The sequence below is a fragment of the Sorex araneus genome, chromosome 2 (assembly GCF_027595985.1).
Source record: "Sorex araneus isolate mSorAra2 chromosome 2, mSorAra2.pri, whole genome shotgun sequence".
Taxonomy (NCBI): Eukaryota; Metazoa; Chordata; class Mammalia; order Eulipotyphla; family Soricidae; genus Sorex; species Sorex araneus.
Genome location: NC_073303.1, coordinates 239,834,752 through 239,851,404, shown reverse-complemented (window position 1 = coordinate 239,851,404; position 16,653 = coordinate 239,834,752). Strand labels below are relative to the sequence as shown.

The 16,653-nt window shown below is 55.9% G+C and overlaps 1 protein-coding gene across 2 annotated transcripts in view; it reads right to left on the bottom strand.

Annotated features, from left to right (window-relative positions):
* ELAVL1 (ELAV like RNA binding protein 1) overlaps nucleotides 1-16,653 on the bottom strand; it is a 28,453-nt gene that overhangs the window by 7,815 nt on the left and 3,985 nt on the right. For both annotated transcript variants that reach the window (XM_055125081.1, XM_055125082.1), the window contains exons 2-4: nucleotides 6,469-6,656; nucleotides 2,828-2,931; nucleotides 2,541-2,694 (exon numbers count right to left, since the gene is read on the bottom strand). In XM_055125081.1, the coding sequence (XP_054981056.1) occupies nucleotides 2,541-2,694; nucleotides 2,828-2,931; nucleotides 6,469-6,640 (430 nt within the window). In that variant the 5' untranslated portion in view covers nucleotides 6,641-6,656. The remainder of the gene's footprint in view (nucleotides 1-2,540; nucleotides 2,695-2,827; nucleotides 2,932-6,468; nucleotides 6,657-16,653) is intronic.

The window sequence follows — 16,653 nt, the reverse complement described above, 5'->3', positions numbered from 1 at the left end:
CTCATAGGATGGCCCATGGGGACCAAATGTAAGAACTGCCAACGCCCCCACAATGGTGCTGACGCCACCCTCAGGCCCTCACAGGCTTAGGGGCCCTGCTTCAGGACCACTCCACACCCGGTACCTTTCCTGCATGGGAAGGGTCAGAGGCACCCCTGGGCCCCAACTGTTCCAGGAGGGCACCATCCCTTGCCACCTTGATAGTCCTTGTGGCCAGCCCAGGCTCCACCGCGGTGGTGGGGCATGGCACCCCAACTCCAGCCAGGCACCCAACATTCCAAGTCTGGGAAAACGATGAAACGATGTCCCTTGATGAACTTGGGCTGGGGGTGTGCAGAGGGCAGGGGACTGGGAGGGGCCAAGTGTGAAGGTCAAAGGCCACGGGAGGTCAGAGTGGAGGTCTGGGGATCTGAGGGTAATGGCTGTGGCAGACTCTGCGGGGCCGTGGTGGGGAGGCAGGTCTCCAGAAAAGCCAGTTAGTGTCAACTGTGCACGGCTGTGCAGGTGCACGGCTGGGGATGGGGGTCACCAACTGGACGGAGCCCCTTTCAGTCAGTCCTGGCCCGACCTTATCCTCTGCAGCAGGCCTGTGACATGGGTGCCTCTATAGGAAAACTGAGGTTCCGTTGCCACCCTTCTCTGGCTCCAGACAAGGATTCCTTCTTTACCACTGCCCCCTAACGCCAGACAGACCATCAAGGTTTCCTGGGGAGACTCTTATTCTGGGGGACCCTAGCACAGCACCCCGAGAGGCCAGAGGCAGGCGGGGTCTACTCTAGCAACCCCCGCCCAAAAATGGAAGCCATGAGCTTCCATCCATCTTCACTCTCAAAGCCCCTGGCTCCGGACAGCGACTTGAGCAGTTCACACAGGGCAGGAATGAGGGCTTCAGAAAAACACCTGAACACATGGACTTGGCCAGCACTGCTGGACGCTCTGGAAACAGTGACCTCAGTCTCCGGGACTGAGTCAGGGAAAAGACACAAGCATATGTAGACACGGGGGCCCTGCCCATTACAGTCACCATGCGGGGGACTGCGGGGACTGAAAGGAACCTAGGCCGGGGTGCAGGTGCTGAGGGAAGTTGGGGGACATGGCCCTGGCCCATGTGGGGACCAGCTGTCCCAGGTAGCTCTGCATCTCCTGCCACTGCTCCCAGGGGGCTTTCTTAGATGCCAGAGCAGAGCCTGGTGACAGGTAGAACCTGGGAACCTAGTCAGCTAGAAACTAAGGTCAGGGGGCAAGCAAATGGCTGGCGAGCAAATGGCTGGCGCGAGGGAGGCCCCAGGCTGCACTCCAGCCCGGCTGAGTCCCCAGTTCAGAGGGGTAAAGGAGGTGAAGACAGCAGCAGGGGAAGGTTTCTGACCTGCTGAGACTCCTTTCCCCCCAGGCTTCAGAGGGTCCTGGTGCCCTGAAGGGGTCTCCCCAGGGCCACCCCGGGCTCATCCCTGTGGTAGTGAAGGGGCCCAGATCCCCAGGGAGCAACCCTGGAGTGCCCAAGGGTCTGGAAGACACCAACTTTACAGGTTTTCTGGGAGGTGAACCCCACTGCCAGGCTGCTCAGCTCGGGCGGCCCCAACCAGCAGCCTCTGAGCTCTGCAAAAGGAGGGTCGGAAGGCTGAAGGTGGGGGGGGGAGGGGGACAGCATAGTCACCCACAGAGGTCCTGGGCAGCCTGCCCAGAAGCAGGGAACAGCTAGAACACTGGGGAGCACAGGAAACGAACCTGGTGCATACCGGGTGGTCACACCAAGTCGATGGGGTTTCCCGCCCCTCTGCTCCTCTGGCAGGTGACAGATGGGAGACAGCCATGAAGCCTGGTCTGGGGCTACAGCGGGGGTCTCCCCTTCCCCTCCGTGGGCACTGGGAGCATCTGAGCTGCCCATTCCTAGGCATGCGGCCTCGGGGACATGCCGCGGAGTGTGGGCGCAGCATGTCCTCAGTATGGCTCACAAGATCAGGAGGTGCCGCACCCCTCCATCTCTACTGTGCCCGGAGCACCCACCATCACCTGCCAACCACACGGGGTCACATGGGCTGAAGAACACACGAATCAGCCATAGAGACCCCCAATGGCGTCCCAGGGCTCCACAAGCCAACAGCTTCCTCCCCGAAGCTGGGCCACCCAGCTTACTGCTCCCCAGATGGAGCCACACACGGGGCCCACCAGGGCTGTCCTGACACCCAGCATCTGCCCATTCCAGGGGGCCGCTTGGGAACATGCAGGGTTCGGCTGCACAGTCCCTCACTGCTTAACACTCAGAACAGGTCTGAGCTGAAAGGACCTGGTGGCCAGAGGGCCCCACTGACCTTGAATTCAGGGCAGGGCACAGCTGGGGGCAGCGCATCCAAAAGGCACCTGGGAGTTGTGGGGCAACAGCCAGTGGGGCCACCGGCTCTGGCCTCACCTGTGCCGCCTGGCGGCCGTCACCCTAAAACACTGGCCTCACCCAAGGACGCCTGGCTGGCCTTCTAGAACAAAGGCCGCCGTCTTGTTCTTCCCGCGGCGGCCGTGGTCTGGAGGCCCGCCCGCCGCCCTACCTGTGGTCTGGTCCACCAGCACCCGTGAGTTGATGATGCGGCCGAAGCGCGAGAACATGTCCTCCACGTCCTTCTGGGTCATGGTCCGCGGGAGGCCACTGATGTACAAATTGGCATCTTTGATGACCTCTGAGCTGGGGCGCGCGTAGGACACCTGCCAAGACAGAGGCGTTTTCGAGGGTTTGGGCAGGGGCGAGAAAGCCCTGGGCACCCACGGGGCCCCTGAGGGGAGCGGTGTCACTCCCTGCTCCCCGAGATGCGGCCCCAGGGGCCGCAGCGCTGGGTACCTTGATGGTCTTGGACTGGAGCCGCAGGCCGTTGAGCGTGTTGATGGCCCTCTCCGCGTCCTTCGCGGTCACGTAGTTGACAAAGCCATAGCCCAAGCTGTGTCCTGCGTGGGAGACACGTGGACGGCAGGTCAAGTGACCAGGGTGGAGGGGAATGGAAGCCAGGAGGAGGGACAGTATGACTGATCAGAGGACAGGGCAGAGGCTGGGGAGGCCCGAAACATGGCCCTGACCCCACCCCCAGAGACTGAATCTCCAGCTCCTGCTGAGCTTCACTGGCAAACTTGTACATTTCTGTAGCCATCCACTTTGTTACTCTTGTCATCAAAAAGGTTACTTACAGCAGACCACAGTCCCCAACCCTGGGGATCCTCCCACGCTGGTGGGTTTGAGATGCGCTGCGGCCTGGCTCTCACAGAGGTGGGACTTTGGCGCCACCCAGCGTCAGTTCCCCCCTCCTTCCCCTGGGAACAGGCTGGGGAGCCGGGGCGCCAGGCAAGGAGTCAGACCAAGCACTTGGGGGCTCCCCTCCCCTGAGCAGCACCTCAGCATTAGCCTGGGCCGCTGTCAGGGGCGTGCAAAGCTGAGGAGCAGGTTCTGGCGTGCACCCACATGCCGGGAGCCCACAGAACTGCTTCCGGCTGTAGGTGTGTGCAGGCTGAGTTGGGGAGGTCACACACTCAAAAGCTACTGGCAGGGTGGGGGACACACTGGGAAATTCAGACTCTGCAGGGCACTGCAGGATGTGGGCCTGGAGGTTTCCAGAGCAGTGCCGGCATGACAATAGCACGCTGGGAGGGGCCTTGGGCCTCCCCCAAACTTTCCCTCCTGCTTGTTTCACATAACGATTTTCTGCTCTAAGCAACAAGTTTGATCCATATTAGGGGCAAGAAAAGGGGGGCTGGCTGGTGGTGTTGGGGGCCCCGGCACTGTGAAATCACTGGCAAAAGCTGGGCATGTGGCTCCGTGTGGCCCACAGAGGGCGGGCACGTGGGTGCAGCTGCTGGGATGACGGCCAGGTTCCTGGGAGATGCGCCGCGGGCCTGGGGCTTTTCTCCTGATCAAACGCTGGGCAAGTGGCCTGCATGAGAGCTGGTCCAGGAGTGGGAGGCCGACCCCCAATACTGGTGAGGGCCGGCTGTAGGATGGGGAGCACTGGAAGGCGATTGTGACAGGGGCAATGACGACACACCCTGCAGGAAGAGCGTGTCCGGGCCAGCAGCCAGCATGTCACACTGGCATTCCGACCACGCACCTCACCTCCCTCCTTCCTTCTGCCTCTCACACTGTTTGATCTGGGCGGCCGGGCTCAGCAAATCTCTGTCCAGTGAATAAAATGCCCTTGGGCGCAAACTCTAGATCTACTCAACTCCATCCATCCATCCATCTGCCCTTTGGACCAGGCACCCATGTCTACCCACCTACCCTCGCGCCCTCAAGCCATCTGCCCACTAGTACTGCCCTCGGCAAGCTCTAGGACACGGCTTGCAGGGCCCTGGGCCGGAGAATCCTATGATCCTACTGGACAAGAGAGTTCTGAGCCCAGTGTGGATGGGAATCCAGAGTGAGAAATGGGAGCCTACGGCAGCAGGCTTTCTGCAGTGCTCTGGGCACGCGCCAGGAGCACTGGGCAGAACTGGGCGCCCCCCCCCCCCCCCGCCCCCAACTCTGAATCTCTCACATACTCTGCCAATCTGGCCCATAGATAAGCCAAGTTTCCCTCGAAGCTGAAATCATGGCCAAGTTACACCTTTGCCGCTTTTGCCACTTGGCAAGCTGGGTTCTCTCTGGCCGGCCCACAGCTAACAGGTGGGCACGAGCCTCAGAGCTCTGAAGCCATGGCCAGCCAAGGGCCCCAGGGAGGAAGCAGCCCTGCAGATCAGACTGGAGGCTCAGGTGCTGGCACCAGCGGAGCTGAGACTCCCCCCCCCAGTCACAGGGAGAAAGGCAAGACCCACTACAAATCCCCTTTGAATTGCAAATCCCTTTTGAATAAGGACGCCAACATAGAATGGTTCCCTAGAATATGGAGGCAGTGGCTTCTGGGACATTCTAACAGTCTTCTATTCTGTGTACTGACTGAAGGTCCTACTCAGGAAACATTTATACATTTACTGAGGGGAGGGGAGTGTTCCCAGGCGGTGGTGACTCCTGGAGATGATTCCTGGAGGTTCTGGTCAACTCGGGAGGATAGGAAGCAGCTGCCACCCCCTGCCCCTGTGGTGCTGGGGAGCTCCAGGGCTGTATCAGGAGATGCCCACAGGACCATGTGGTGTGGGGATTGCATTGGCTGGGCCACATGCAAGGTACTGCTCTCTCTCTCTCCCTCCCTCGCTCTCTCCTTTCCTCTCTCCCCCTCTCCCTCCCTCCCTCTCTCCCCCCCTCCTCTCTCTGTCTTTTTGGGTCACAACTGGCGATGCTCAGGGGTTACTCCTGGCTTTGAACTCAGGAATTACTCCTTGTGGTGCTCAGGGGACCATATGGGATGCCAGGGGATCAAACCTGGCTCGGCCATGTGCACGGCAAAAGCCCTACCCACTGTACTATCTCTGCCCCACTGCTTCCTTTCTGACCCCTCCAGAAGCATTTATTTTGGGGTGACACCTGGCAGTGCTTAGGCTGACTCCTGGTTCTGCACGCAGGGATCACTCCTGATGGGCTTGGGGGACCCTATGGAATGCCGGGGATCGAATCTGGGGTGGCTCCTGTATGCAGGGCAAGTGCCTCCCCGCTGTGCTACAGCCCTGGCCCAGCTTTTCTGAAAGCAGAGACCCCATGGAAAAGAAGGGTTCTAAATTTTTTCTGAATTTAAGCTGTGCCCTCTGCCCCATCTGTCTCCGCACAAGGGCAGACAGGAGGGGTGGTACCACACAAAGCAATGTCCACAGGGGTTGCCCACAGCACCCAGTTTCCTGTAAACTTGATTGGTTCGATTTCCTTCCTAAAAGTACTGCTTGACTTTTGGTTTTCAGTGGAGGGGCTCACATGTGCAACAGCCCAGGGTCGCAGCCAGCGCCATGCTGGGAAGTCCTTTCACTCCTCAGAGCCCCACAGTGGGGCCGAGGGGGGCCAAGGGGTCTTCTCCCTAGGGAGGAAACAAAGAAGGGAGCCCCTCTCCCGCCAGTAGGGTGCCCCAGCCCAACCCAGGGAGAGTGCTCGGCATGAGGGGCTTCCCTGGCCTGGGGCCCTCTGCAGTCATGGGCAGGGTAGGGAGCGGGGAGGGGCTACCCTTACAAGGCAGGTGCCTTGATCTCCTTTTGCATGGCAACCTCTAGGTTCAAAGGTCACAATGAAAAAGGTGGGGAAGAGGGTTTGGGATAGGGCTCTCCGTAGCACCCCCACTCTGCGCTACTGCCCTGCTCTAGAGGTGTGAGTGGGCCAGTCCGTGGGGAGGGGGGGCAGCAGCCACAGCCGGAGCAGCCCCTCGGGGACTCAGGGCCAGGTAGTCCGTCTGGGGTCCCACCTAGCTCTCAGAGGGGCTGCCACTTCTGCTGACTTCTCCTTTGTTCTCTCCTCTCCGAGTCTCTTTTTGTACACGTTCTCTGCCTTGCTGACATCTCCCACCAGTGCAGGGGAAGAGAGAGGGCCTGACCCCCGGCGCCCCAAGCTCCCCTCGTGGCAGAAACACTGGGGGCTGTTACCTGCTACTTTATCCCGAATCAGTTTGGCAGACTCCACTTCCCCGATGCTACTGAAGAGACTCCGCAGCTCATCCTGTGTCATGTTCTGAGGGAGGTAGTTGACGATCAGATTCGTTCTCCCGATGTCATCCCTGCAGTCTTCGGCCATGTGGTCCTCATAACCATTAGACATTGTATTCTTTCAAAATCTGCCAAAGGTGGAGGAGAGGACCCAGTCAGTTCTCAGGAATCATCATACCGAGCAGGAAGGCAAAGCCAGTGGGCAGTGGGAGCTTGTGGGCAGTGGGAGGCAGCATGCCACGCGTGCACGTGCCACCTTCATAGGACGGCACGTGGGCAGCTGCTCCTGGGACGGTGCTTTCAGCAGCTCTGGCCAGAGCCGCCCCAAGCGGGAAGCCACCACGCAGCCTGTCGGGAGGTGAATGGAGACACAAGGCCCCAGGCTGGCCACACAATGGGCTACTTGTTTGGGATGAGGAAGGAAGGAGCGAGGCCGGCACGCTGACCTGCGCTGCAAGTTGCTAAGCAAAATGAAAGAGCCAGTGAGGCGCGCACTGTCCGGTGCCGGCGAGATGAGGTTCCGGAAAAGCTGAGCCCGGAGTGCGAACAGATCAGCAGCTGCCGCGCTGGGAGCGGGCGAGCAGGTGGACACGGTGTGTGTGTGGCGGGGGGGGGGGGGGGATGTTAATGATAGATACATTTGTCCATGGCCACCGATGTGACACAGGAAGAGGAGACCGAAAGCAAAGACCAGGCATTAAAAGGAGGCGGCAATGCAGGGCCATGAGGGACTCAGACCAGCACCACAGGGCTGGGGACCGAAAATGCAATGGTCTGGGGGCCAGAGCCGTAGGACAGTGGGGCGGGCACTTGCCTTGCATGCAGCTGTCTGGTTATTTGATCCCAGCATCCCAAATGGCTCCCTGAACCCCACCAGGAGTGATCCCTGAGGACAGAGCCAGGAGTAACCCCTGAGCACAGCAGGGTATGACACCCAAACCAAACAAGATATGGGGGCCAGACCAATAGTACAGGGGTTAAGGCAGGTGTTTTGCACACAGCCAATCCTTGTTCAATCCCTGGCACTGCATATGGTGCCCTGAACAGCCAGAAGTGATCCCAGAGCACAGTCATGTGTGGCCCAAATCCTCGCCCTCCAAATAAAGCAATGTCTTTTAATTTGATTAAAGAGTCTTTTTGTTTTTGAACCACACCTGGCAGTTCTGTTACCACTCAGAAGGTGTCAATGAGACCACCTGCTGAGCTGGAGTGACAGTTTTAAGGGCCCTGTGTGCAAGAGGGCCAAGTTCAATCCCCGGCCTTGTCAAGTCCCCTGAGCACGGCCGGGTGTGTGCCCCCTCTGCCTCCCCACAACAATGAAGAGAACAGAAACCCAGCACCTAGCACCTACTGGGGCTTCTATAAGAAGTGTGGCAGGTGGACTCTGGGGAGAGGCCCCGAGACTTCTGCTGGTCTCCATTTGTCTCCACATGGATGCATCTGGATGGACACTGTGGAGCTGCTGGCGTATCCTGGGGCAGCCCGGACCGGCCCAGCCCAAGCCCAGCCGGCGGCCAGTGTGGCTTCCACCCTTATCCCGAAGGCGGCCAGGGGCTGTTGGAACGAGGACTGGGGGGGCTCCAGCTTGCAGCCGCCTGCAGAGGCTTTTCCTTCGTACTCCAGGGAGGCTGGGAGACGACAAGGAGAGCTCCCCCGGGTCTCCTCTTAGTGCTGCCTCCAAATGTAGGCAAGCCCTCTGGGGGCTGGCCCCACCTCACCGAAAGTTTCTGCTGCCCCCCGCCCTGGGCCTGGGCCTCCCCATCCAAACAGAGTCGGGAGTTACACAAAACCCTGCCAGCGCCAACCATCATCCCTGCCATGCGGAAACAAGGTACGGCTTCTTTCCTGGGGGACCCGTCATGCCTCTGTTCCCTTTCTATCTCAAACTTGTTTCAGATTATTCCCAACGTGTAAACGGTGTTTCTCTCTTCTTCCTTTCTGGAAAATGTTCTCTCCTGCCTGCTCAAGAGCAGAACAATTAAGTAGGTCAGCTGCACACGTCACTAAAGGTTTGTTTTTTTAGGCCACACCCGGCAGAGCTCAGAGGTTACTCCTGGCTCTGTGCTCGGGGGTTTCACCTGGTCTCTGTGCTCGGGGGATCCTGTGGTGCTGGGGATCAAGCCTGGGCCTCGTACATGCAAAGTCAGTGGAGCCATCTCTCCTGCCTTAAAGTCATCAAAGATGATGAGAATGTTAAGACACGAAAAACGTCCAGATGGCAAAAGACACCAAAACCAGGGCAGCAGGAGGCACGGCCACCTGGGGCAGGATTCGGATGGGCCCTTCTCGTACAGGACATGAGGTGCGGCCTCTGGGAACACTAGGTAATGCCAGGACATCTATGTGTGTCCACACACTACAGCATGTCACGGTGAAGACAGGGATGCGGGGAAATGTCCCACAGCACTGGACAGCACCTCCACCCCAGCCAAGAGGTAGCCAGTCCCCACGACTATTTCTCTCTCTTTTTTTTTTTTTTTGGGGGGGGGTCACACCTGGCGATGCACAGGGTTACTCCTGGCTCTGCACTCAGGAATTATTCCTGGCGATGCTCAGGGGACCATATGGGATGCTGGGAATCGAACCCGGGTCGGCCGCCTGCAAGGCAAATGCCCTACCCGCTGTGCTATTGCTCCAGCCCCTCCCACAACTATTTCTGAGGTGGAGGAAGATGGGAGCACTGACAACAGTAAGAAAAAACAGCCCAGCATTTCCTGTGCAGGAGTGGAAAAGGGATACGAGCCATAGCTCACAGATGCTGACAACTCACACAGCCATAAAGCACAAGAAAGTGGCTCAAGTAGGGTAAGAATGAGGAAAATTAAAGCTGGAGAGAGACCGCCGCGGAGAGAGCCAACCTGTGTTCATACCTGACACCCCATAGGGTCCCCCAAGCCCTGCCAGGAGTGATCCCTGAGTGCAGAGCCAGGAGTGAGCCCCAAGTGCTTCCACGTGTGGCCCCAGAACAAATACAAGACAAAACAATAAGACAGGAGCCAGAACGATAGCACAGCAAAGAGGGCAGCCTTCCATAGGGTCCCTCAAGCACTGCCAGGAGTAATTCCTGAGTACAGAACCAAGAGTAAGCCCTGTGCATCACCAGGTGCAGCCTAAAACAAAACTACAACAACACACTACAACAACAACAACAAAAAAACCAATGTTCTTTTTTGACTATCAGATGAAAAAAAAAAAGCAATAAAATGGCTGTGAAAAGGAGCAAGAACCCTCCTAATCACAGATATGAACATGACACAGAACAACTGTTTTTGGGGAAGGACTTGGCAATGCCTGTGGGCAGACTCCTTTGGGTGTTTGGAATCAGGAGCCTCCTCCCTGCGATGTCCAGACCCTGCAGTGCGGGGCGCAGTGGGAACGTGCTTAAGCTACACCCCAGCTCCTACACCAAAACTTTGTGTGTGTTGTGTGTGTGTGTCTGTACGTGTGGTTTGGAGGCCACAACTGTCTCAGAAAAGCTCAGGGAATCGTGTGGGGCCAGGAAGCAAACTCAGGGTGCCCCAAGCCCCCGGAGTCATCTTCCTGGCCCCATGAAAGGACTCTGCAGAAGCCTCTTTCTTTGTTCTTGCAGAGCCAGGGATGGAAGCTAGGGCCTCACACGTGAAAGAGAAGTGCTCTCCTGGTGAACTGTATCCCAGGCGAGCTCTACTCCAACCTAAACTACAGAAGAAATCACAGCCACACACGGCAATACTTGCAAGGAACAGTCCCATGGCTGCTAGAACTAATTTAAGGGTACACTGAAGGATGATAGCTAAATAAATATCAATTTTCAACAGAAAGTACTGGATCAGGGGCCAGAGAGATAGTATAGCAGGTAAAGAGTTTGCTTTGCAAATTGGGGTTTCCGGAAGGTGGCATGAAGGGATGGGAGGGAAACTGGGGACACCAGTGCTGGAAAATTACACTGGAGGAGATTGGTGTTAGAGCATTATATGACTGAAATGCAATCATGAACAATTCTGTAATGCTCTTGCAGTGATTAAATAAAAGAAAAAAAATTAAAAACAAAAAGTTTGCCTTGCATGTAGCCAACCTGGGTTTGATCCCAGCAACCCCCCCAAGGGTCCCCAGAGCCATGCCGGGAGTGATTCTACTGGCAGAACTAGAAGCAAGCCTTCAGCACTGCTAAGCATGCCCCTAAACCCAAAAGGAGTGTCAGAACACCAGCACGGATAGGCTGGAAGAAGGCGTCCTCGACTTGATCCGTCATCTGTGGGGGTAGGACACCTCATAAGTACATTATCAGCACACACACATTTGTGCATGCGCACTGAGCTTTGCTCCGACTCTGCACTTTCTCTCCTTCCTTCTCTTCTCACCCTTTCTCTGAGGTCCTATATCTCTTCTGCTTCCCTGGACAATAGAACGGACAGGAATGACAACACTCCCAACCCCCACCATCCACAATGAGACAGCCTCTGTCTCCTTAAAAATAAATCACCTTCAGGGCCAGAGCGATAGAACAGCAGGGTGTTTGCCTGGCACAGAGCCGACCTGACCTAAGTTCCATCCCTGGCATCCCATAGGGTTCCCTGAGCACCACCAGAAGTGATCCCTGAGTGCTGAGCGAGGAGTAAACCTGGAGCACTGCCAGGTGTGGCTCAGAAAGCAAAAACCAGACAAATAAAATCATTTTCTAGAGAAGGGTCAGAAAACCATGGCCTGCCACCTGTGCCTATGAATAAAGCCTACTGGCGCACAGAACCTAACACATCTTCCCGCACGTCCCTGGCCGCCTCTGCACTAGTGACAGAGTGAAGCGGCTGTGACAGAGCGCCTACCACCTCCCAGGCACAACATATGTCCCAGCTGGCTCTCCTGACAGAAGCAGCATGCTGGTGTGTGCAGGATGCGCGGCCAAGGCTATCTGAGCAGTGTGGGACCTGGTGAACACTATCAGAGGCATGACCTTCTGAGAGCGCCTCTTGGTCACCACCGCCACTAGCAAGGCCAAAGGGGAGAGAGTCGGAGTGACAAAAGAAGTGACTCCCCCTCATCCCAAACAAAGAGTCTCCCCATCCACCCACCCCCGTCCAAGCAACAGAAGACTGAACTAGGAAGTTAAAATAAACGCAGACAGGAAGGAAACATTTACAGATCCCCGTACAGGAAAAGGAATCAGGGGCTAGAGAGCTAGACAGTCCTTGAGGGACTTGCCTGCACATGGCCAGGTTCAAATCCTGGCACCACCAGGCATTATCCTTGAACACAGAGCTGAGAGGAGCCTCTTAGCAAAGCTGGGTGAGGCCCAAACAATACCTCACAGTGCGGTGGGGAGGGAGTTGGCATTGCATGTAGCCAACCTGGGTTTGATCCCCTGCATTCCATTCAGTCCCCGAGCACTGCCAGGAATAATTCCTGAGCACAGAGCCAGGAGTTACTCCTGAGCACCGCCAGGTATAGCCTCAAAACTAAAAAAAAAAAACAAACAAACAAACAAAAAAACCCAAAAAACAAAAACACCACACACAAAAAAACAAAAGATGGTACATGGCTGGCAGATAAAAAGGTGAAGAGATAATTATTTGCTACTTTATGAGGGAAATGTAAATCAAAAGCACAAGGAAGGGCCAGATATATGAGGCGATGGCTAAGGTGCTTGCCTTATAGGCAGCCAATCCCAGTTTGAGCCCTAGCACCCCAAATGGTTCTTTAGCACTGTTAAAAGTGAATCTTGAGCACAACAGAGCCAAGAGTAGCCTCTGAGCACTGCCAGGTATGGCCCCAACCTTTCCCCTCCCCTCCCAAAAAGTCCCCACTGATATATCCCTACCCAATTTGGAGATAACATGGAGAAACGAGATAACTTTCATGCACCACAGGTAGAATTGCAAAACCGTGACAGGGCACTGTAGAAAACCAACAGTAGTCATGTGCAGTTCAACACGCTTAACCACATGACCCAGGAGTCATTCTGCCTCGTCTTGCCACCAGAGGAATGAAAGCTGATGTTTATTTCAAAGATCCAGAGAGAGAGAGAGAGAGAGCACTGGGGGTAAGGTGCTCTTGCTGGCCTTGCATGCAGAATTCCTGGCTCCTTTTCCTGGCTCCATATGGTTCCCTGGGCACTGCTGGGAATGACCCCCAAGCACCAAGTTCACAACAGCCTCTGGGTGCTGCAAGAAGTGGACTCCAACAAACAACTCACACAAATACTTATAGTCTCTGAATTCCTCATCATCCCAAACAGGAACAGCCCAAATGTCCTCTCAGCTGTTAACGGATATATTACAAAACATCAAGCACTGGAATAATACTTAGCAAGGAAAAAGGCACTGCTGTTCCTGAAACTTGCATGACTCACAAAAGCAGGCCCTGGAATAATACTGTTTCACTCAGCACCATGGTGTCATTCTCCCCACCTCTGCCTGGGCATTCTCTCAGGACCCTGGTTTCTTCCCTCACTCCAAAGATATGAAGGGAGGATCCCGGCGTAACGGCACATACCCAGTTGGGAATGAGGAAGGGTGGGAGTGTGACCTGTGACAGAAGGGGGTCCTACTTTGGGTTGATTCCCCTCTTACACCCTGAGCTCCCAACTGCTATGTTGCAGAGAAAGGGAATTCATCAACAGGGCAGGCAACTACTAAACACATTCCAGTTGAGGTGAGAAGAAGCATTAGTGTCTGTATTTTCAAGTGGGGAGACTTGGGGGGTGGGGTAAGGGCGGGGGTGCTTAGAAATATGCTGATATACTGAAAGCTGTTGGTATCCACTAGACGCTGGTAAAATGGGTTTCCTTACACCATCTCACAGAAAGCTGTAGCTTCCACCAACCAATCGCATCATTAAGTGAGCAGTTACTGCATGTTTTGCCAAGTGGGCAAGTGAGTCCAAGGCTCCACGGTTCATGCATGACTGCACTGATGGGTCGGAGAACAGAGAGGGCACAAGTGCCTAGTTCTATTTCTTGTGATGGAACTTTCTGGGATCTTCAGTGGTGAGTCACACGACTAGTATATTTGTCAATGCTAGAAGAACTGAATGAAGACCTAAATTTCAGGGCGAAAAGGGACTGCAGATTCTGCACATGGGAGGCCTGGGTTTGAGCTCTGGGACCTCAGGGGCCCTAGCACTAGTGCAAGTGACAGCAGGAAACTTTAAAAAAGGGGCCAGAGAGATAGTGCAGCAGGTAGGGCACTTGCCTTGCACACAGCTTACCCAGTTTCTGTCCCTGGCATCTAATATGTTCCCCTGAGCACTACCAGGAGTAATTCCTCAGTGCAGAGCCAGGAGTAACCCTTGAGCACCACCAGGTGTGGCCTCCAAACAAAAACAAAACAAGAGGGACGGAGAGATAATACAGGGTTTGCCTTGCACATTGCTGACCCAGGTTTAATTTCTGCATCCTTTTCAGGGTCACTCCTGAGCATGCCAAAAGTAAATCCTGAGCATTCCAGGGTGCTCCAAAACCAAAATCAAAACCAAACAAAAAACCCAAACAGGGGCTGGAATGATAGCACAGCGGGTAGGGCGTTTGCCTTGCACGTGGCCGACCCGGGTTCAAATCCCAGCATCCCATATGGTCCCCTGAGCACCGCCAGGAGTAATTCCTGAGTGCAGAGCCAGGAGTAACCCCTGTGCATCGCCGGGTGTGACCCAAAAAGCAAAAAAAAAAAAAAAAACACCCAAACACTGAATGTGGAGGGTTCAAAGGACTGAGGGTTCAAAGGACTGAAGCACATGCTTTGTCTGTGGGAGATCAGGATTTGACCCCAGGTCAGGTGTGCCCCTCCCTCAACCAACAACATCCCTAAGTTTGAAATGGCTCAGCAGAGTAATCGGGAAGCCAAGTTTTAGGGTTTCAGGGTCACTTCCTGATCTTTTCCAAACCTGCTCTGCTCAGCTTGACTCTTGCTGGCTCTCTCAAGAGGGGATGGCCTGTGGGCCCCTGCATTCACCAGGCACCTCCTTCCTGCTTTCAATCCATGATGCCACCACCCTCCCCACCCCTCAGTGGCTCAGAGGTCACTTTACTTGCTCCTGGGCAGTGAACAAGCTGTTAATGACTGGCAGGGCCCGGCCTCAGAGTGCACCTCTTGAGGAGTCTGCCAAGGAGGAGACGGAGACCTGCCAAAGAAGCCCCCTGCCTCTCCCCTGCTTCTTCCCAAACCTCACATGTCCATCAATCAATCACCTGAGCAAAAATTCTGAATGCATGAGTCTGGGTTGGCACCGCGTGGTTCCTCAAAGCAGTCAGGAGAAGCCCTGAGCACCACTGGGTGTGGCCCCCACAAATCAAACAAAAAACACCCCAAATCAAGAAGCTTAAGAGACCGTCAGGGCCAAGGGCTGAAGCGGGTAGGCACTTGCCTTGCACATGGCCAAACTGGGTTCTATCCCAAGCACCCCAGATGGTTTCCTGAGCACTGCCAGCACAGAGCCAGGAGTCAGCTCGTGTAGCTGCATGTTGCCCTCTCCTGCCAAAAAGACCATGAGGGCCTTGGGGCACTCAGTGCCTGCACACAGAGGCCGTCAGACATAGTCAGACCTGGACTTCTACCCAAGAGACTTGAGGACACAGGTGACAGCATGATCACCTGTACGGGGCGCCAGAGGCTCAGGCTGCCACACAGGCCAGGAGATGGGGACAGGTGCTGCTGGGTCTTGGCTCCCCTGTGAATTGGGAGTTTTGGTGAGTTTCTTCTGCTTTGGGAAAAAAAAAGACCCTGGAGACTATCCTGGTGGCTGCTGAGGACAGCTGGGACCTTCCTTTTCTGGGTTTGTCTATAAGGACCAAGCCCCCCACACCCCACCTGCCACCTCCCCGTCAACGGCAGGTGTGCAAAGGACACATGGGGCAGAGCAAAGTGTCTTCTCTGGATTTTGAGCCATGTCTAGTGACCGGGACAGTCCTACACGAGTGAGGGCTGAGGGGTCTTCAGTGCCATTATGCCAGCTCAAATAATCCCGACATGGGTACAAATGACAGCAGAGCGAACCACAGTGGGATGCCTGGGACAGAGTCAGAGCATGGCAGGCCTTGTGGCACCTGGGCAGAGTTCACGAGTGATGCTGCCCCAACCCCAGGTGGCCACAGGCTCAGGCCGGCCATCTTGCACATCACGAGACATAACTCAGTTATTCCCAGGCGTGAAATTCTTGTCTTTTTGTGGGCCACACAAAGCTGTTTCAGGGCTGACTCAGGCTCTGTACTCAGGGGTCATTCCTGGCTGGGCTCCGGGGGGTCACATGGTGCTGGGATCGAACCTAGGATGGCCATGAGCACGGCCGGCTTCGTGCCTGTTATCCTTCCAAAAGTATAAAGACTCTGTTAAATTTAATCTTTGCATTTCAGGGTCATTCCTAGGGGGCCACAGTCAGCAGGGACGATCTGGTCCCGGGACTCAACCCTCTGTGCAAAGCCTGCATTCCAGCTGGAGGAGCTGTTTCTCTGTCCCCAATCTGGAGTTCTTCAAGGTAAGTCCTGGGACTAGAAGGTCACCCAGGAAACGCTCTGGTGCCAGAAAGAACCGAAGGCGCTGGCTGACCCAATTACAGCCACTTGGCGGGGTCCCCAGCCCACAGAGGGGCCGCTGCAGCCCCATCCCAGCTGCTCCAGAGCTGCCGAACAAGCAGCTTGAGCCACCCAGAATCCTAGCCTCTTCCCAGCTGCTCTAGGCCACCCAGACTCTGAGATACAATGCCCCCAGGACTCACAGTGAAAGCCTGGTGGGGGGGCCGCAAACCCACTCACTCTGCTGCCCCGCGTCTAGTACTTCCTACCCAGAGCCTGGGTTGCTCGTCTACTGAATGGGCAGTGGGGGGCCCTAGCACCTGCCCTGGGAGTGACCCACCTGCTTGTCCATGGACCTCTAGGTGCAGTAAGGAAGGCTCCTCCTCCCTGGGAGATGGGAAACACCCCCAAAGCCTTGATGCCATCTGTCATGGTCCTAGGCTAAAGGAAAACACGGGGGGGTGGTGGTGACCATGGCACACCCTGTGGTGCTTCCTCCGAAGTCACTTATCCATCCCATGAATCCGCACGCCTTGGTCTGGTGACCGGAAGTGACGTTACTCCAGTCCCGCCCCTCACCCCAATCCACTAGCAGAGTAGAGGTGACTGGGTGTGTGGCACCAACCCCTTCTCCTCCTGAACTCCCC